The sequence below is a fragment of the Nannospalax galili genome, unplaced genomic scaffold, assembly GCF_000622305.1.
Source record: "Nannospalax galili isolate Female #2095 unplaced genomic scaffold, S.galili_v1.0 scaffold209, whole genome shotgun sequence".
NCBI classification, from domain to species: domain Eukaryota; kingdom Metazoa; phylum Chordata; class Mammalia; order Rodentia; family Spalacidae; genus Nannospalax; species Nannospalax galili.
In genome coordinates this window covers 1262723-1284488 of record NW_008360319.1, presented here as the reverse complement: position 1 = coordinate 1284488, position 21766 = coordinate 1262723, and the positions used below count along the sequence as shown (strand labels likewise).

Below are 21766 nucleotides of genomic sequence, written 5' to 3'. Positions count from 1 at the left end.
TTTATTTGGATCTTTTTGAGACAGGGTGTCCCTGTAGCCCCAGCTGTCCTAGAACTCACTATGTAGACCAGGCTGGCCTTGAACTCACAGAGATCCACCTGCCTCTGCCTCCCGAGTGCTGGGATTAAAGGTGTGTGCCACCATGCCCGGCTAATAATGATTTTTTTACACATACAAATACGCATTCTACTTACAACAATTATCAATAATTATACCAATAATTTTGCAATGTTTCTAACTTCAAACTTACATAGAAAAGTTAGTTTGACCAACAACAGCCTCATCTCTCCCTAACTTCATTCTTTTTCCCCCTTGGCTTTTCCGCAGTATAAAGAAGGAGAATGGAAATTCTGGTATCAATGAGTGAGCACTGGCAAGTTAATGAGGCAACTAACACCAACTACTATTTCTGTCTTTTAAAAAGACACACGTGTGTATGTCTATGTATGTGTTTGTACATGTGGGGGCCAGAGAAGGGCATCAGATCCCATGAAACTGGCATTACTAGCAGCTGTGAGCCACCTGATGCGGGTGCTTGGAACCAAACTCAGGTCCTCTGGAAGAGCAGTAAGAGCTCTTAACCCCTGAGCCATCTCACCAGCCCATTGTATTTCTGTCTTTACAATCATTTTAACATTAGATTGTTAAGTTATTGCATATGGTACTTGTCAGGTTTTAAAGCATTTTCACACACTTCACCTTCTGATCCTGACATGACACCTGCCTCATAGATCCAGCAGGGATTATTATCAACATTTATAAATGAGAAACAGCCCAAGGAAGTGGAAAATCACACATGCGCAAGCGTCAGGGCACTTACTCCACAGGTAGTCTTCTCATTTTGAAGTGTTCACATTAGTCATTTGTCCACTGTGCACCTAGTAACTTAGCAGCCGAACCCACAGTAAAGCAGTCAGGGTGCCGTCACCTCCGTCACCACTGTGACTTTGGAAAGTTGGTGCCATTGCTTCGGTGGCCATTGTGAATTTGCGTAAAGCCTGTCAGCTTAGGCACCAACGGTAGTACATTCCTTTGCTCAGGACCTTCCTCATACCGAAAAAAAAAATCTGTCAGACTGTCTCTAGGCAAAGACTCACATACTAGTGGCATAGACAGGCCATCATCACCTGATAGAAGACTGCAAGTCCTTGTATCATTTTTGATAGGATATGTGCCAGAAAAATGACAAAATCTAAGATGTTATCAAAGTCCACTATCTTATAAGACTTTTACAGATAGTAAACAGAATTGCTTATGGATAAAACCTGAGTTCAAATACTGACTTTTGTAAAATTGAATTGGACACACACACACACACACACACACACACACACACACCATATTAAATTAATATTATGAGTAAAAGAAGATGGTGGTAGTAATATTATCCACTGTGAACTAACCTATAAAGTTATAGAAAGTTGCAGAACTTGTTGCTTATTTGGACTATACTAACTAACCTGTTAATACAGCCAAGTCCACTATTGTCGTACTTCAAAAATAGAGTTCTCCTCCCCAGCATTCTTGTAAAAGTTTAGTTCTTTATATGAGTAGGAAAGGACAAAGGCTAGTGTGATTTGTGGACGCACCACTGATAGAGTAGAAATTGAGAAACTTGCAAACGCTAAGGTTCCCTTTATTCAACCTTACTTAGTCCTTCCAGATTCCAGGCAAAATGAATAATAACAAGCATACCAGAAACGGGATTATAGGTAGCCGCAAACTTTCTTAAATATCTTTAGAAGACAATAAAAGTCAATTAAGTGTGCCAACAAGATAGTTCAGTGGGTAAAGGTGCTTACTGCCAAACCTGTCAACCTGAATTCAATCCACATGGTAGAAAGAACTGATTCCCAGCAGGCTATCAACTGACTTTCACACACCTGTTGTAGCACATGTACACCCATCCACGTACAGAAAATAAACAAATGAAAAGAACTTGAAAATCCGCCATAGGGACTGGAGATGGCTCAGTGGTTAAAAACACTGGTTGCTCTTATAGAGCACACATGTGGTACAGTTACACACATGCAGGCAAAACACTCATACACACATTAAAAAAACAAAATAACAACAACAAAAAAAAACTGAGTCAACAAGATTCTCAGCAGGCGAAGGAGCTTACTGCCAGGCCTGTTAACCTGAATTTGAATCCCAGGACTCACATGATGGAAAGAGAACCAACTCCCACAGATTGTCCTCTGGCTTTCACACTTTTTCTGTGGCACACATGCCCTATGCCACCCCACCCCACCCCCGCCACAAAGTTTTTTTGAAAAAACCTACCCACACGTATTTTGCCCACTTAGAAAGTTTATTATTTCTAGTTTATGTGTATGAGTGTTTTGCCTCTACCACATACGTGCAGTGCCAAAGGAGAGTATTGGGTACCCTGGAACTGGACTTATGGACAGTTGTTAATCACCATGTGGGTGCTGGGAATTGAACCTGGGTCCTCTGGAAAAACAGCAAGTGTTCTTAACCACTGTGCATCTCTCCAGCCCCTACTCAGATAGTTTTAACAGCTCTATCCACATTTAGCAATACTAGTGCCCAATAAAGATATCATTAATTACATAAGAATTTGCTTGGTGAGCAGCAGGAGCTTTGGAGTCCAGCAGACCTGGGGTACGGTCCAGAGCCAGCTTTTCAGCTTCTTTAACCCTTAGCTATTTCATCTTCAAAGCAGAGAAATGATAATGCCACAACTAACAAAGTAGCGTAGTTAGCCTTGAATAGTCACTGTGTGCCAAATGCCATGCTTAGCACCTTGTATAAGTTTAAGTCCTTACTGTAGCCCACTGGTGGGATGGTGTAAATGACTGTCCCTGTAAAACAGAAAACTGAGGATTAGAAAGGTGAATACACTTAACCCCAAATAGCAGCTTCCATAAGTAATTGCGCAGGAGGCAGAAATTCCATCCAGGCCAGGAAGATGCTATAGTTGCTATGTTTTCCTTCATTGAAAATTCAGTAAGTAGAGTCACGTGTGCAAGCTTTGGTTCCCCTTTGTAAGCAGTAATATGCATTAGTCAGACTTGGGAGTCTGGTCTGTCTCTTATTTAAAATGAGCCCAAACTAACCTTTTTAGAAGAACCTACACTGACCAGTCATAAACAAGCATTGCGTTGACATCATGAACAGAGTAGAGTATAACAACTTTAACAGTCGTCAGACTGACAGTTCCTCACCCAGAGAAGTTTAATATTTTTGTTTTGTTTTGTTTTTTGAGACAGGGTCTCACTATGCAGCCCTGGCTGGCCTGGAACTTAGTATGTAGACCGGGCTAGCCCAGAACACACAGAGATTGGACTTCCTCTGTCTCCCAAGTACTGGGATTAAAGGTGTGCACTACCATGCCTGACCCTGACAGTTTAAAATTTTTAATAAATTTTTGTTGCTATGTATAGTAATGTATATGTTGCATGACTTGATTTAGTCTTTAGATGAATGTACAGGATTATGGTGATTAAAATTTATTCTAGATTTTGTGTTTTTTAATTTGTAGATTTTTAAGTGTATTTTTACAGGAAGAGTCATCATGGAAAAAAAAAACAAGAAAATACTTTGTTATTTATCTTAGTGGAACTGGATGGTTGTATCCATAATCTTTGTGTGTGGGGGGTGCTGAATGAGGGTGGGGGGAAGAGATTTTGGGAATGGACGCATTCTTGTGCTATTAGGGATCAAATCTGGGGCCTTGCACATAAGCATCACCCCAAAAGATGGCATCACCACCTTCAGAAAAATACACCCAGCACTGGCCCAGCACAAGCACAGAGGCTAGATTTTGGCCTTTACTGACCTGGTAGACATCCAGACCTTACCTAGTTGCCTAGTTATTCTGAGCCTCTCTTTTAACTTTTGAGGCCTTTGCTTCCTTTCCTCTGTTCCTGCCTCTTATTCATACTAGGAACAGACAGCATCACTACAAGATTTACCTCTGTTTAAAACCAGTTCTTGGGGCTGGAGAGCTAGCTCAGCATTTAAGAGCACTGACTGCTCTTGCAGAGGACCCAGGTTCCATTCCCAGCACCCACATGGTGGGTAACAACCATCCGTAACTCCAGTTTCAAGGAATCCAACGCCTTCTTCTGACCTCCGGGGGCATTGCACGACATGGGTGCACTTACATGTGTACAGGCAATACACTCATACACATAAAATAAAAATAATAAATAAAATATTAACAACAACAGCAACAAAAAACCAGTCCTTGAGGCTGGGCCTGAAGCTCAGGTGTTAGAGTGCTTTCCAGGTGTACGCAAAGCGCCACATAAGTCAGGCGTTGTGGCACTTGAGGCAGGAGGATTAGAAGTTCAAGGTCCTTGGCTTCTTAGTGAATTTGTGATCAGACTGGACCACATGAGACCCTGTCTCAAAATGAACAAAAACCCCAATAAATTAAAAATCAAAATAATTCTTTCATGCCTTCTTTAAGAATACTTGGCGTAGGAGGCTTCTTCCACCTTTTCATAGAAAACACTAGACAAACCAGGCATGGTGAATAAGAGGCAGAGGCAAGTGGATCTCTGTGAGTTCCCAGCCCTCTGGGGTTACATAGTGAGACCACTGTGAGTAATTATGTAGTGAGACCTACTGGGAAGGGAGGGCTAATTCTTAGGAGCAAAGTGGTACAGGGACTGATAGGATGTTAGTCCTTGAAGAAGCCTCATAGAGCTCCCATTTAACTGCCATGTTTTTAAAAACAGCAAAGTGATAACCTCAAAACGCAATGACTTCAGTAACCAGAACTGTTAAAAATTTAATGTTTCTTTAATCTATCTCTGAATCCCTTAGGATCCGTTGCCAAATAATCTTTGGTTGAGTTAGACAGTTTAATTCTATAAAGAATCATAATCTTATTTTTCATCCCTTTAACAAAAGATTTTCATTTTCCCTTCTATTTAAAGTAGTGTAGTCCCCTTTCTAGTATTACTGCCTGTCATAACTAGTAAAATGAAGGATTTTTCAGTAAACAAAGCAACACAGTAAAATAGGAGGAAATGTTCCTTCCCTGTTTCTCATCACTGCCTCTTCCCTGAGGAGGCAAGGGTCCTAACAATGAGATGGGTGTTTGAAGATCTAGATCTTTACCAAAGGCCACACCCCGGCTTCCTATGAATGCACTTTGAGCACTTGACAGAAGCCGGGCTTGTCTCAGTATCCACGCTGGACACCACTTACTGTCCTTAACCACAGCCAGACATTCTGAATATTCTAAATAGCTGGTTGGTATTTCATTAGACTGTTTTCAAAAGGAAATCATGTAAAGATCTTAATTGTTAACAAAGACAATAAAAGGGTTACCAGTCAAACTCTAAGTGCTTCCATTTGGCTTTTCCTTGGTAGTATTACTGGGGTTTTCTGGCATCCCAGCACAGATGGGTGCTTGCTACCCTAGCTTTGACCCAAGCTTGTACACATACATGGTAGAGGCTTTGCTCTCTCTTTTTTAATGAAAAGCATTTAACATTAAAAAAATAAATAAACTTGGACAGATTAAATTGACAAAGTTGCCCATTACCTTTGTAGAAAGTCCCTGTCAAAAGATAAACTTTAAAGCTGGAATGCATGAAAGAGTTCCAAGATAGAATTTAAATTTAAACTGATTCTTTAGAGATAAGCTTTTTAAAAATCCACCTCTTTGCTTCAAGTCAGGATTTTAAAAATAAATTTCCCCTTTAAATCTCTTGAGCGATTTTCATTTTTTGCAAGGCCGCACCGCTGGTGTCCTGGAAAAATGGAGAGTTAGAGCTTTATCAGTTGGTGCCCTGAGGTATGTGGCAAAGAAGCTAAATCCTTGAAGATTAGCAAAAAAAAATGCAGCACATGGCAATAAGGGGCTTATATGACTACTAGTATTAGTTCAGGTGAAAGAAGTATTGCTTATACATAAAACTGGACAAATCCACTGACAATGTATTTTTAGTTAGCTACAAAGGAGTCTTATATTGCTGGACTTTACGTCTTTGGTGAATTGGGAAGCTTAGTAATCCACTGTAAATGCTCTTCTGCTCGCCCCAATTCTTAGCATTACTCCCAAGTGCTGTTCTTTTATTTTAACCCTTAAAAGCTCCCGTTGTCCTCAGAGTCTGGCTTCATGCCATTAAAGGTGGAAGTCACCATATTGTTTAAGTAATCAAAGTTATCCTTTGTCATTCAGTTTGCTGTTTTGGGGGAAAGTTCACAAGAGAAACTATTTTTAAATTGTAGGAAATATCTCTGTTTTTATTTTGATAAGCATTCAGCTAAAGTTAACATAAAAATCCAGGAAGAAATTGTTGTTTAGAAATTATACTTTCTTTATATAACTAACATTCTCATTAATCTCTTTCCTTTGAACAAAATGATCTGATTAATCTTTTTCTATCCTTCTTTGGATGTTTTCAAGGTAACTCTGACTTTGTGACTGAAATTAAAGTGTTTAAGTAGTTTGTAGGTAGTTTCCATTTGTCCTAGGCTGCTGGAGATAGTTGCAGTTTACGCATGCTTTATGGTATAATTAATAGCTCCCTCTTTCACTGCCAGAGGTGTCTGCTTAGATGATACAGGATGTTGTGATTACAGATGAAACTTTGAGCTGAGGTAGCAGTGTCATTTATCAATTAATCCAGATATCTGAATACCTTTTGCCTTCAAGATACATCCATACAAATCTGAATTCTAAAATGTATCCTCATTTTTGTTTGCTTATTTTTTTGCATAACATTTAGCGTTTTTAGACTAGATCATAAATGGACTGTGTCTTGGTTCTTTCTACCTGCCAGGCCATTTAAGACAGCACCAGAAGGGTAGCTAGCGTAGTTGAAAGGGGGTGTCTTTTTGAGACAGGGTCTCCCTGCAGCCCCAGCTGGCCTTGAACTCACAGAGATCTGCCTGCCTCTGCCTGGGATCAAAGACGTGCGCCACCACGCCCGGCTGAGTATACTACAATGTTTAGAGTGAAGAACAGAAAGGGTAATTTGAAAAGAAAAGGAGCTTAGTTGTCTTTTTTCCATGGTGGCTGTGTTGTTCAACTCTGCCTACTGAAGCAGCAGGAGTCATGTCTGCACGCCAGTAAGCACTGCCCTTTGAGCAGTGACTTTGTGCCCAGTGAGTTAGGCTTCCGTTTTGATTCCATTGACCAGTAATGCAGTGGGAACTGAACATGACTCGACATCGATCTGTTGGATGTGCTGCACAAAATAATGCCATATTATGCCTTCTTGGTAACTACATTTTTTATTGCTAAAATGCTCTAATTTTCTAAAGCTTTTAAAAAGTTTTAAAATACATTTAAAACTTAAAATACATTAAACACTTACATGAAAAAAGTGTGGAGAGGTTAAAGGTATTGTAAATAATTAAGCTAATAAAGAAAGGTTCTTTTTTAAATTAATTTTTTATGTGTATGAGTGCTTTGCCTGCATGCATATAAGTGCACCTGTGCGTGCAGTGCCTGCAGAGGCCAGAAGAGGGCATTAGATCCCTGACTTGTTAACTGTCATGTGGGTGCTGGGAACTGAACCTAGGTCTTCTGCAAGAGCCATAAGTGCTCATAGCTGCTGAGCCGTGTCTTCCACCCCAGTAAGAAGGTTCTTAAAAGACTAGAAGAGGTGGACTTTATATGGGGATACAAAGAATTTTGAATGTTTATAGAGAGTTTAAAGAATGTACTTCAGGCCTCAATATTTTTTACCTGTATAGTTTGCTTAGCAAAAGGGAAAAAAATCATGGGAGGAGGATCTTGAAAGCAGTTTGGAATCACTGCTTCATACTCAGTTTTTAATGTCTTTAAAGCACTTGATATGTCACTGTGACAGACGTGGGAACCAACAACAAACAAAACAGACATGGTTTCTGCAGTATTTGAGTGAGAGGAAATCCAAGTAAATGAGTAGTACTGAAGGCACAGATGAAGTAAAAAAGTTCTCTGAATTTCTTTTACTATCGATTCAGTGCTGTGACAGATGGCTTAGGTTGATCCTGGAAGAATAATGTAATAACAGAGATGAAAGTTGAGGCCACATTTAAGATAAAATGTTTAGTAAGCACATCCTGCATGCCAGGCTTTGTTCAAGAGAATAGCCAAAACAGATCTTGAGGTAATGATATGTTTTTAAAAGAACTGTGAGGGGCTGGAGAGATGGCTCAGCGGTAAGAGCACTGACTGCTCTTGCAGAGGACCTGGGTTTGATTCCCAGCACCCACGTGGCGGCTGTGAGCTGTCCTTAACTCCAGTTCCAGGGGAATCCAATGCCCTCTTCTGACCTCCGAGGCATTGCACGACACAGGTGTACTCACATACATGCAGGCAATACACTCATACACATAAAATAAAAATAATAAAATATTAAAATAAAATGTGAAATAAAATAAAAGAATGTGAAAGTGTTGGATTAGATCCATTTGCAAATAACTACATGATATACATGTAACAGTATTTTCTGTATCCATTCCCCTGTATCCTTCTATTATGACTTAATTCTTGGGCTTCGAGTATGGAAATCAATGTTTATTGAGTGTTGTCAGGGCTAACAATGACTTACAGTATTCCAAGACCAGGGCTGTTAAGCATCTGACCATACTCGAGGCAGTTCTGTACAATGAAGAATTATCCCACCAAAAATTGCTGTTAGGCTCCCATTGAAAAACTCTTACGTAGATAGTAATTTAGAACTCCAGGATTTTTGTTTGGTTTGTTTATCCAAAACATTTATTATACCATAAGATATAACCAGAAAGTATCAAGAGACCGTTTAATGTCATACTTAATTTGTATATTTTCTTTCTGACTAAAAGCTTGAGTATTTGCAAAGTTTTCAGCATTTTCAGGGGTCATTGCCTTCACTATAAATACTTTCTAAAAAGAGGCTTTGGGTTATTATTTTTTCTTTTACATCATTTTGTATCTTCTAGCAGTGAGCCCAAAATGGAATTATTTAGTCCAGTAATTATACTTGACACTTCAGCTTTTTCATATGAAAAAGCAAACTTACAATGAGTTTTATGTTCAAGTCCCATAAATAAATGTAGTTTTAAATTTTATTTTAAATAATGTTTGGGTTTATGTGTGGGTAAGTGCACACGAGACCAATGGTATCAGGTTCCCTGGCGCTAGAGTTACAGCCATCAAGAACCACCTGATGTGGGTGCTGGGAATCAGCCCAGGTCCTCTCCAAGATGGTACACACTCTGAAATTGTTGAGTGTCTCTGCAGCCCCAAATAAATGTGCTTTATTGTTTAGGGACGATCTCATTGCAAGTCTTTCTAGTTATGTTAAACCTGACAGGTATGTAAATGTTCCACCAAGTGCTGTGATAAAAGTTTATATATATGAGGCAGGTGTAGTGATGAACACCTTTAATTCTGGCACTTGGGAGGGAGAAGTAAGTGAATCTCTCTGTAAGATTGAGGCCAAGCAGGTATACATAGCAAGGTCCAGGCCAGCTGGGGCTATAGGGAGATGCTGTCTCAATAATGGTAATAATAAATAATTGATAATACTGAAGAAGTTAAGACAAATAAGCCAGAAACAACTGCCATATTAATATACTATGACTAAAATTCATAGACTCTCATAATGTCCAGTAGCCTTTAGTTATTAAGAAACATAAACTAAGACTGGGGAGATAGCTAATTCAGTAAGGTGCTTGCCAGGTAAGCATGAGGAACGGAGTTTGATCCCCAGAAACCAAGTAAAAACCGGTACACCTTTAAGTGGTATGTGCCTATAACCCCACCACTAATGGGAGGCAGGGGCAGAAGCAATTGAATCCCTGAAGCTCATTGGCCAGCCAGCTTAACAAAATCTGTGAGCTTCAGGTTCAGTGAGAAAACCTGTTTCAAAAAAGTAAATGCAGGGCCAGAGAGATGTCTCAGTGATTAAGAACACTGCTTGCTCGTGGAGGACCTGGGTTCAGTTCCCAGCACCCACATGGCAGCTAACAACTGTCATTAAGTCCAGTTCCAGGAGAGTGATGCTCTCTTTTGGCCTCTGTGGGCATTGTATGACACTACGCATTTACATACCTGCAGGCAAAATCCTCAAACACATAAAAGAAAAGTAAGTAAATAAAAAAATGAAGGTGGAGAATGATTGAGGACGCACTTGTTGTCTCCCTCTGGCCTCTACACACATGTATACACGTATGCATATGCACACTGACAGGTGCTGCACCACTCACAACACACATAACAATGAAAAAGAAGCATAGACTGGCCCAAGTTGTCTTTTTGTCTAGAATTTTTAGTTGATTAGCTTTGTAAGGGCAGGGAAGTAGCAGAGGTAGGAAATACTTGAGTAGAAAACAATTTGTTTCTGATGGCAATGTCGTACCTTCCACAGATAAAGGTGGAGCCAGTTGTTCCAGCCCCAAGTCCGGTTATCCCCAGGTTGACGCTGCGAGTCGGTGCTGGCCAGGACAAGATGTAAGTATGAAGGTTGGGGATGAGAGTGACACCTGCCCCTCTCTGCACTGTCCCAGTAGACCTAGGATTCGTCAGCACGTACGAGCATGTGGCCACTTTCTATTCTGAGAGCCCCCTGCTACCAAGTTCGTACTGGTTTCTTCCTCCAGGTAAATGCTTCTTGCTTTTTTTAACATATGCGATCCCCCGCCCCTTTTTTCTTGTTCTGTTACTCTCTTTTAAAGATTAGCATATGATATTGTTTCTGCATAGTGTTTGGGGTCCTGGTTATCTGAAAAATATGAGGCTGTGTATTGGATGGGTCAGCTGCCATAGGTATGGTATAGGTACGGTGTTAGACCTTCTCAAGGTCACATCACCTGCCACTGGACAGAGAATAAAGATTCAGATGGATTGTGCTTTGTTCAGTACCTGTAAGACAGATGTACTCAGAAGTGTCAGGGCACAGTGTATAACAGTGACAACTGGATGCCCATTCTTCTACTCTTTAGTTTCTCAAAGAAAGTGAGGAACATAAATCCCATATTTGCTGTTTATCTTAATTTTCACAGAATCATCTTATCAGCCCATCTTTCTTTTTTTAGTAGTTTTTTTATGTGTATGTGTTTGCCTGAATATATGTATGTGCACCACATGTATGCAGGTGCCCATGGAAGCCTATCTATCTTTCCTTAAAATCAATTAGTTGGATTTTTTCCCATTCATCTTTTGAGGAAGTATTAATCCTACAGTGTTCTTACGTGTTCCTAATGAGGTATAAAATATTGATATGTTCATAAATTATGTTGAAATAGTTGTTCTGAAAAGCACAGTGTATGTCATTTCAGTGAAATTAACAAGCTAAAAGTACAAGTTCCTGAGTTTTTTCACAGTAAGCATGAAAGCGGAGTGGTTCATGCTGCAGGCAATCAAGTCCTGCACAGAAAGTAGAAGCCGTTGGTTTCTGCTTGAGTTCAGCATAAGAGAGTAGAATGTAAAAATCTGTTTAGTAAGTAAATAACAGAAATGTACTGGGGTGGTGATGCATATCTGTAATCACAGCACCTGGGAGGCTGAAACAGGAGAGTCAAGAATTGGAGGCCAGCCTGGTCTACATAACAAAATCGTAGCTCAAGAAACAGAATCAAAATAAAACCTAGAAAGTGCTTTAATTGACATTTTAATTTACTATTTTATTCTTTGACAGTTTCATGCATGTGTGCAGTGTAAATTGATCATATCTAACCCAAGGCCTTCTTCCCTCCCTCACAGACCCCTCCTTCTCCCTCCTACCTGCCTGTCTTCTTTTCTTTTGTTTTTCTTTTTCTTTTTGAGACAGGACCCCCTTGTAGCCCCTGCTGGCCTTGATCTCTCAGAGATTTGCCTGCCTCTATTTCCTGAGTGCTGGGATTAAAGGTGTATGCCATCACATCCAGCTTTCTTTTGTGTTTTTTAGTAAGCCTCTGAGTCCAGTGAGTGCTGCCTGTGTGCACATGGGTGTGGGGCCATCCACACGAGCATGGGCAACCTACCAGCAGCCATACCTCCAAAGAAAAATGACTCACCCTCCCTCGCAGCCATCAGTTGTCAAGAGCTCCTTGACTAAGTAGAAATGGAGCTTCCTAAGTGCCTCCCCCATCCGTGCTGCAATATTTACTGACTTGCTTTTGTGCAGATAACCACAGCTGCTATGAGTTCATGAGTGCTGTAGCCATATCATGTCCACAAGGCAGCTCTCTACACATCCTCCAGCTCTTACATTCTTTCCAGCTCCTCTTCCATGATGTTCCCTGAGCCTTAGGGGGAGGTTGACACAGATGTCCCATTTAGGGCTAGTCACTCAGTGCTCAGTTATTCTCAGCATTTTGACCAATTATGTGTCTTTACAAAAAGAAGCTTCTTGACAGGTGTGGTGGTGCACGCCTTTAATCCCAGTACCTGGGAGGCAGAGGCAGGTGGATCTCTGTCCAACCTGGTCTCCATAGTGAGTTCCAGGCCAGCTGGAGCTACAGGGAGACCCTGTCTTGAAAACCAAATAACAAAACAAAACAAAACAAAAAGAAGCTTCTCTGGCCAAGGTTGAGAGCAGCACCAGTCTGTGGGTATAAACGTAAATAAACATATCCATTTAGTAAAATAATAGTTGTAGTTCTCCCCCTGCCACACACACCCCAGGTCCTATGATCTCCCCAGCCGTGGACTCGTGACCAAGTATATACTTTAAAAAAATATATATATGGATTTTTTTGTTGTTGTTGCTGTTCTCAGTAGTTCATGTCATCTGAAAGTTTTTGTGTTTTATGCACTGTCTCTGTCAGTTGTAAATGCACTTTGATAAAGTCCAGCAGGAGTATGATGAGAGGTAGTAGAAAGGCCAACATAGTCTTCCAAGAGAGTGTGCACTTCTGTGAAGAGTTAAAAAGGCAAAATCAAAATGGTTCCTATTTTTCTTGCCTAAGTTATCTGTGTAATTCCTACCTTGTCCTTCTTAGTTGTGCCAATAGAGACCCTAGATGGCAGGTGGTCCTACTACTGACAAACAGAAAATCTTATTTAAAAAATTAATCCATCTCTTTAAACCTAGTATCTGGTGTGCACACTGCCTTCAGCCTTCCTTACAGAAGTCTGAATTGGGCTAAGGGTGTAACTCAGTAGTAGAGCACTTGCTTAGCATGCACAGTGCTCTAGGTTTGATACTTAGCACCATCAAGAAAAACAAAGTTTGAATAAGGTCCTAATCTCTCAACCAGTAGGATGACAAAGGAGTCCCAGCAGAGTGACTTTCACTCTATCTCCTTGAAAAGTCTATTTACTGTCTCATTTCTCCAAGGGAAAGTGTTCTTATTCACCATTCAAAAGGCACTTTCACCAGTTCACGTTTAATTTCTGTTTTCTCCATAGGTCGTCATTCTTAACTCCCACACAGAGATTTGGCTTGCTCACTCCCTTTAAAGAAATAGATTTTTAAAAGGCTCTTTGCCCTTAAGGATCTGTTTTCGCCTTTCCATAAATCACTCATATCCCTAAGAGACTGGAAGATGTGCAAACTAGATCCCATTACTCTGGAACAAAATGTCCAGCTTGAGGGAAATTAGAATAACCAGAGATTCTAGAAAAATTGCCCTTGGAAGTTGTGTTATACTACTTGTAAAATGTAGACAATTAGAACATAACCTCCATTTTATATGAAGGATTAATTATTTGACCATGGCAGGTGCAGGAAACTGCTTACAATGAACAAAGAAATTAAGTTTAACACATTACATGTTAAATTAAGGGAGGCAGGGAGAAGGGGAAGGAGGAGGAGGAGAGGAGATGCTCAAGTAAAATAGATTTGCGTATACATAGAAATTAAGTAAAGATTTGGGGAGGGGTGGCCTATTGCCTGTTTTTGTATGATGTGCAAACTAAGAATTGTTTTTGCATTAAAGAATGTTATGGGGTTGGAGTGATGGCTCAGTGGTTAAGAACACTTGTGGCTCTTCCAAAGGACCAGAGTTCAGTTCCCAGCACCTACTTCTTCAGTTCACAATTGCCTGTAACTCCAACTTCAGATCTGACAGCCTGTTTTGGCCTCTGCACACACCTGCATACACACACACACACACATACACACACACACGTACATATACATATACATACACATAAATTTTGTAAAATTTTTAAAAATATATTTTATGACACATGAAAATTGAGTGACATCCAAATTCCAGGCATCTTTTATGGTGGAAGAATCCATGGCCTGTTCCATGGCTGTAGTGATGGAAAAGTGGTGAGGATTCATATAAATGTGCATTTAGTTCCCATTTGTGCACACTTGGGGGTGAGCTAATATTCTTTTCAGGTGAAATTAATGATCAGACTAGGATTTAAAAACAAAGGAGTCTGTGTATTCCAAGGGGGAGGGATAGTGTTTATTGCTGAAGGACAGTCTTTTGAAATTGTGAGGAAAAGAAAAAGCTTTACAAGGTTCAAATTATACCGTCTTGTCAGAAGACCTTTAAAACAATATTTAGTTTCTAAGTCTTAAAGAAATTAGGTCTGCTGCCCTTGATCCAGAAAAGGGCTTTGTGGTTAGATCGGGTCCTCTGTTCTCTCTTACTGTTCCTTGCAGCCAGACAGCAGTAATTTGTTTTTCCATCAGTTTCACATCCTCTGAAGCTGTCTTCTACAGGGGTCTGTGATGAGCCAGTACCTCTTCCTGGCAGTGTTAAAATTTAGGAGGACTTTCCAAAGACCTAAGGGTTATTATATATCTCCTAGTAATGGATGCCCAGAGTTCCCTACAGTCCACATTGAAGATAAAACAAAAGTATTAACCCTGAAACTACGGCCTCAACACTGTCCGTGGGAATGGGGAAGCAGTGCATTCAGGACCACTGAAATATCTCACAGTCGAGTTAGGGTTTCCACTTTCCTATGAACAGCTGTCTAGAGCTCTACTGTTCAGGGTCCTGGGGTTCCCCCAGACAGACAAGTGACAAGGAGTGCTAATGCGAAGAAGTGGTAAGAGGCAGGCAGCACAGCTGTCCTGAGGTTTGCCATTTTGACCTTACTGTTTGCTGAGCTACTTTATTTTGAGCAAGTGTAGTTGAGATGGCTAACTGATGGTATTATTCTAGTCCTGCTGTGAGGAAAACAGAGCTAAGTAATGTGGTAGAATTTCTTAGGGACAGTCTGTTTAGAGAAAATTGTCAAGAAAGAAATATGGCAAAATAAGGACCTGTAGCTTCTTCTCTAAGTTTAAATATCCAGTGGTATTTATGAAACTTAAAATTCTATTAAATGACCCTCAAGGGAAAAGGTAATTTTACATATTGATAAGTATAAAGAAAAACATAAATTTCTGTAAAGCTTTGAGGATACTATTGGGGAATCAGCGTTCTTCCTTTACAAATGCTGTCGTCTTTAGTGCTGTCCTCTTATAAGGATCCATGGCCTTCTGCCTACCCAGTCTTACTGTGTAGCCCAGGCTAGACTGGAGCTGGAGACCATCCTTTCCTCTGCCTCTATAGTGCTGAGACTGGGGCCGTGTGCTACCCACCCTGCTCTGTGCTCTGCCTTTTCAGTCTACTCGACTGGACTTCCCAGTGGAGAGGCTCGTGATTGCAGGAAGACAGTCTCCCTCCTCTGCTTTCATGCGATCCTGCCTGTACTCTGACCGGTCGACAAGGCAATCCGAGCCTGTCAGACAGCTCTGCCACTCTTAGAACTCTGAGTTCCCTTTGAGAGTTTTTACTGGACATTCACCCTGTTTTCCAAGGAACTCAGGTTAGGTGTGAGGTACTGTTAGGGGCAGCAGCTTTACTACTGACAGACTTCTCCTTCTGCCACTATGTGGACTCCCAGTGGCAGCTGGGTTGAGTTCCTAACTTCAGGGGTATCCTTTCCTTCTGCATCTCCTGGGAGAAGTACTGAAGTACTGACTTAGTTCATGAGGTTTTGCTTAAGCCTAGTGAGGGCTTTTTAATAGTTGTAGTTTCTCAGTTTGGTCCATATACTGTAAAAATGGGAGCTGAAGCTTTGCTTATTAATCTTGAGAAACAAAGGTTTAATCTTCTTAAAATGTAGCTAGTGACTGACTGGTTAGCTCAGTTGTTTAGAGCATGGTGCTAATAACACCAAGGTTGAAGTTTCAATTCCTGTACCAGCCAACACTTAACAGTTTGCCCGGGCTTGGTGGTGCACACCTTTAATCCTAGCACTTGGGAGGCAGAGGCAGACAGATCTCTGTGAGGTAGAGGCCAGCTTGGTTTACATAGCAAGTTCCAGGCCAGCTGGGACTACAGGGAAACCCTGTCTTTAAAGGCTCCCCTCCAAAATAAATAAAAATGTAGCCAGTGCATGGTGGCACATGCCTCTAATCTCATCTCTTTGGAGGCTGAGGCAGGAGGATTGCTGCAAGTTTCAGACTAGCCAGGCCATGTAGCAAGAGTGTCTCAAAATAAATAACTAATTAATTAATTTAAAAAGTGTAGCCAAATTTAGTGCAAAGATATCTATAGAGTAAAAAATGTATAGTGGTATTTTAGTGATAAAGTTCTTTAATAATAGCGGATGCCTTTTAATTCCACTTTCTTTACTTGACTTGCTATACTTCAAATCTAAGTAAGTTTAGCACAACTTAATGAGAGTATATTGTAGTAAAGAAGCAATAGAAGCTGGGTGTGGCGGTGTACACCTGTGGTCCCAGCATTTGGGAGGCCAGGGGCAAGACCTCTTTGCATTCCAGGCCAGCCTATTTTACATAGCAAGTTCAAGACCAGCCAGGGCTTCGTAAGTGAGACCCTGTCTCAAAACACAAGCAACAAACAAACTCCAAAAAAAATTGTAAATGTAATTTATGTTTTTTAGAAGACTTTATTTGCAATTTTAAAATGACCTTGCTTTCATGCTGGTGAGTGACACTAAGCATTGCTGCTGACCCATTTCCTGCCTCTGAAGGCTTGAGACCGGTCTGCCGCTTTCACTCTTCCCTGGGCTCATGGTTGTCTCAGGGAGAGCTCCCTCCCAGAGGAAGCAGGTAACTAAATGTATTCTTATTCAGATCTTCCACCATTTTCTGCTTTCTCCAGACAGAAAGCTCTCGTCTTCCTTACATTACTCATTTTTACTGATCTAGAATTATGATGAAGTCCAAATTTAATTTATTTTCCTGGAGCATTGGAGTTTGTTTGTAAATACCAAAGATGCAGTGTATTTAAGAGAAAAACTGGACACTGTCAGAACAAGCAGCTTTAGGTTGGGGAAATGCTTTTATGACCCAGTAAAACAAGTGGAAAGATTATAATCAAAGCATTTCCATCTTGCTTATAAACAATTACAGCTGTTCTTACATGGATGCCACATTAGAAGACTGAGGAAAATTTACTGGATTCCATTCTAATGCAATTAGAGCTAATTTTGTTCTTTAAATGAATAAAAGGTCAGCCAGTAAATCTAGCTTATCTAGAGTCCAGATTTCAATAAATTGTTTTATTTAATTTGTTGTAAAAAGATCTTATCCTTAATGGGTCTAGGTCTTATTAGTTCACTTAGTTTTTAAAATATTTATGACCACTTTTTTAGATATGATTTGAATGATAGTTGGAAAGTTTCTCTCTGCAGTGTTATCAAGGCCTGAGATCACTAATTGAGTGAATATAGGAAGCTACTTAAGATTTGTTATCTGAAAAAAAGCTGATGGGAACTTGCAGAATTTAAATGTTCTTTAACCTGTGACAGGCAGAGATAACTCATCCATATTGTGGTAACCTTTCGGGTATGCTCTGATTATAACTTCCCCTAAATTCAACCTGCTCACACACTGGCTGTTTCCAAAAGATTGTATACCTACTGATGGAAACACTTAGACCTCTTAGGACATCATATCTCCTATTGCTTTGTGGGCCTTTGCATGAGGATTTGGATACATGTAATAACCGTTTCTCTAGCATTCTCACACTCACCGTGGTAGCGTGTGAAGTGGATATCCTCGTCACTACAGCAGCTCTGTGTCGAAGAATTTTGGCAGCTTTTTCTTGCATTGACGCCCTAGTGTCAGCACTGTGAACTGACTAGCCATATTACTCTAGCTGTTTGGATTTGTTCTTTGGGGTTCTAGAACTGTATGTCTCCCCACAACTTCTCTAGGCTCCAAGAAAGACTGCAGCAGCATCTTTCCTGATTTTTTGGGGAGGTGGGGTGGGGGTGTCCCTTGTGTGTGTGTGTGTGTGTGTGTGTGTGTGTGTGTGTGTGTGTGTGTGTGAAGCTGGGTCTCCCTTTCCTGGTTCTTAAGATCCATCCTCTTCCTGAGTCTTTCCTCCTCCTGACCTGTCTTACCTTGGTGGGACGTTCTTCTCTCCTGTCTCCTCTGCTCTTTGCCATTCTCGTTCTTTTTCTCTCACTTTTCCCTCATCTTCTCATGCCAAACCCTCTCACCTTCACTAGACTTATAACTTCCTCTTCTGGCTTTAGATCACCTTTTTTTTTATTTTATTTTTTTTATTTTTTTATTTTTTGGCCTTTTTGAGACAGGGTCTCCCTGTAGCCCCAGCTGTCCTGGAACTCACTGTATAGACCAGGCTGGCCTCGAACTCACAGAGATCCGCCTGCCTCTGCCTCCCGAGTGTGGGGACTAAAGGCGTGCGCCACCACGCCCGGCTGACCTTATTAGTTTTTACACTTCAACCCCCTGCTTTCCGGTTTCTGCCCAAGAAACAACTGTGACTTCTTTTTTTCAATAATATTTTTTATTCTCTGAAATTTCCATATGATTATATAATGTGTATAAATGATCATATCCTCGCACCACTACGTCCCTCCAACTCCTAGCATCTTCCACCCCATCACTTTCCCAGATTTTTCTATTTATTTGTTTATTGCTATTAATAACCCCCTGGGTCCAATTAGTGCTACTTTTATGCACATGAGTATGTGGCCATCCACTAGGGCAAGGGCAACCTACTAGGGGCCACATCCCCAAAGGGTATTAACTCTCTTCCTCAGTAACGAGCTGCCAATAGCTCCTCTGATAAGGTTGAGGCTGATGTCTTGCACCCATTCATTTGAGAATTCTGATTGACTTGATCTTGTGCAGGTAAACACAACTGCTGTGAATTGATGTGTGTAACAGACATGTAATCCAAAAGTCACCATTTCGCTCCTACAAATTGTCCTCTGATCATCACACACATTGTCGTGACACGTGTGTGCACACACACATAAATAAATGTAAAAATAACTAAGGAGGTTGCTCAGTTGGTAGAGTGCTTGCTTAGCATGCGCGAAGCCCGGGGTTTGAGCCTCAGCACCAAATAGTACAGGCGTGGTAGGATGTGCCTGTAACCCTAGCACTAGCAAGGTAGAGCAGGAAGTTCAAGGCTGTCCTTGGCTATGTAGTGAGTTTGAGGCTATCTTGAAATATATGAAACCCTATCTTGATATAATGATAGTTATAGTAAGGATAATGATAAATAATTTGTTTAAAAATGTATAACTTGGGCCTAGAGAGATGGCTTAGCGGTTAAGAGCACTGACTGCTCTTGCAGAGGACCTGGGTTCGATTCCTAGCATGCACATGGCGGCTACAAACCATCCTTAACTCTAATTCTAGGGGAATCTGAAGCCCTCTTCTGACCTCTGCAACATTGCATGACATGGGTGCGCTCACATACATGGCAGGCAGTACACTCATACACATAAAAATAAAAATAATAACTTTTTAAAAATGTATAGCTTGTGGACTGGAGAGATGACTCAGCAGTTAAGAACACTGGCTGCTCTTGCAAAGGACCCAGGTTCAGTTCCCAGCACTTGGATGGCAGCCAACAATCAGCCCTAACTCCAGTTCCAGAGAATCCCACACCCCCTTTTGGCCTTCATGGGCATTGCACATACATGATGCACTCACATACACGCAGGCAAAACACTCATAAAATATAAATAAAAATATAAATAAATAAATAAATGAAAAATGTATAGCTTTAGAAAAAAAAGCCCACTCCACAAATCCCATCCTTTCTCCCAGTAGTAGAATTACCATATATACTGTTCTACAGCTGACCCCCTACCCCACCTCCTTAGCTATTGATATGGACACTTTCATGTACTTTTATTTTAGTTTGATTATTAGAGCACTTCTTGCTAGTGTTAGACATGAACCTGGTTTTGAGCATAGCTCTGATATATATTATGATCTCATTTTGAAATACCGATGAATTTGTATGTAGACATGTGAGTTTTGCTAAAACACAGGAGTACTGAGAGTAAGTAATGTCATCAGGCTTGTTTGTTTTGAACTAGGATGAGCAGAAGGAGAGAATCCAGTTATAAGTGGTCAATGGCCATGTTTTTTCCCTGCTCTCATTCCATTCAAAGCCAAGTGGGTGAGGCAGATGTCTTACTGTTTTTGCTGTTTTATTTGCTTGGCTTATGATAAATGCAAGGACATTCACATCTGTCCTGTAAAGTTAGGTTGCAGTCAGAGTCATATAAAGTAAACTCGGACTTACCTCTGCTGCTGCTTCTGGCCTTTCTAAAAGCACTAGATGTCTTTCTGCACACATGTATGCATCTGTCCATCAGTACATGTGCTTTCAAGTATCGTTACTATTTAGTTTTAAAGAAAAAAAAAAAGAATAAAAAGCCCTTAATTGGGTACATTTTCAGGTTACCTGGTATTTGAAGTCTGCTTCTTTGTGCTCCCTACAATAAAAACCAAAATTAAAACAATTCAGATTACCAGTCAGTTACTGCAAGGTGTAGGTTGCTGGTATGTGGACAGGGGTGGGAGGAAGGAGGAAGAGGCTTGGAAAGTGCCTTCAAGAGCCATTCAGAGCCCTGTTCCCCAGTCGCTTCCAGAAAGGACCTCAAAAATGAACCATGCAACTAACTTCCACTCTCTTGAGCATCCCTCAAAGTTTCAGCCTTCTCTTGAGACCTTCTAGGCCGTCCTTAATAGTGGGCGGTATGAGGGACAACTCAGAGACAAGAGGACAAAAACCTGATGCAGCTCTAAATCCTCTGTTCTAGCCTTTAAGTATTTAGGAGCTTCAGTGACCTTCTCTAGCCTTTTTCCCCCTCCTCCTTTTGTTTAGAATGATCTCAGTATTGTGTGAATCAAAGTCATTCAAATTCTTGCCTGAAAGAAAATTTTAGAAAATGTATGTATGTATGTATGTATGTATGTATGTATGTATGTGTGTACGTATGTATGTATGTATGTATGTATGTATGTATGTGTGTGTTTATATATTTATTTATTATAAGTGTCCTTGGACACTTTTTTGTAATGATAGCATCCTTAAAGTTCATCAAAGCTCCTTAAATCTTAACCAAAATGATTTATCAGTAAATATTTTATCAATGTTTATAACATTTCTTAAGAAAATGAAATACTGGAGCCGGGCGTGGTAGCGCATGCCTTTAGTCCCAGCTCTCAGGAGGCAGAGGCAGATAGATCTCTGTGAGTTCGAGGCTAGCCTGATCTACATAGCAAGTTCTAGGCCAGCAGAGGCTACAGGGACCCTGCCTCAAAAAAGACAAAAAAAAAAAAAAAAAAAAAAAAAGGAAAGAAAGAAAGAAAATGAAATACTAAAAATAAATTAAAAAGAACACAGAAAAGCTACATCCTTTTATCTCATTTTATAATGTAATCAGTCTACATGTTCTTTTCAAACTGCTAAAATCCTTTTCATTTTGAAGAATCTATTAAGTGTTTTGCCTGCATGTTAGAGCACCACGTCCATGCAGTGCCTGCAGAAACCAGAAAAGAGCATTGGATCCCCTGGAACTGGAGTTACTGGCAGTTGTTAGCCACCATGTGGGTGTTGGGAACAGAATCCATGTCCACTGCAAGAGCAGCCAGTGCTCTTAATGGCTGGGCCATCTCTC

The 21766-nt window shown here is 40.6% G+C and overlaps 1 protein-coding gene across 1 annotated transcript in view; it reads left to right on the top strand.

The window, feature by feature from the left end:
• Taf3 (TATA-box binding protein associated factor 3) overlaps nucleotides 1–21766 on the top strand; it is a 190517-nt gene that overhangs the window by 149851 nt on the left and 18900 nt on the right. Inside the window, exon 4 of the mRNA XM_008825121.3 lies at nucleotides 10332–10414. Coding sequence (XP_008823343.1) covers nucleotides 10332–10414 — 83 coding nt within the window. The remainder of the gene's footprint in view (nucleotides 1–10331; nucleotides 10415–21766) is intronic.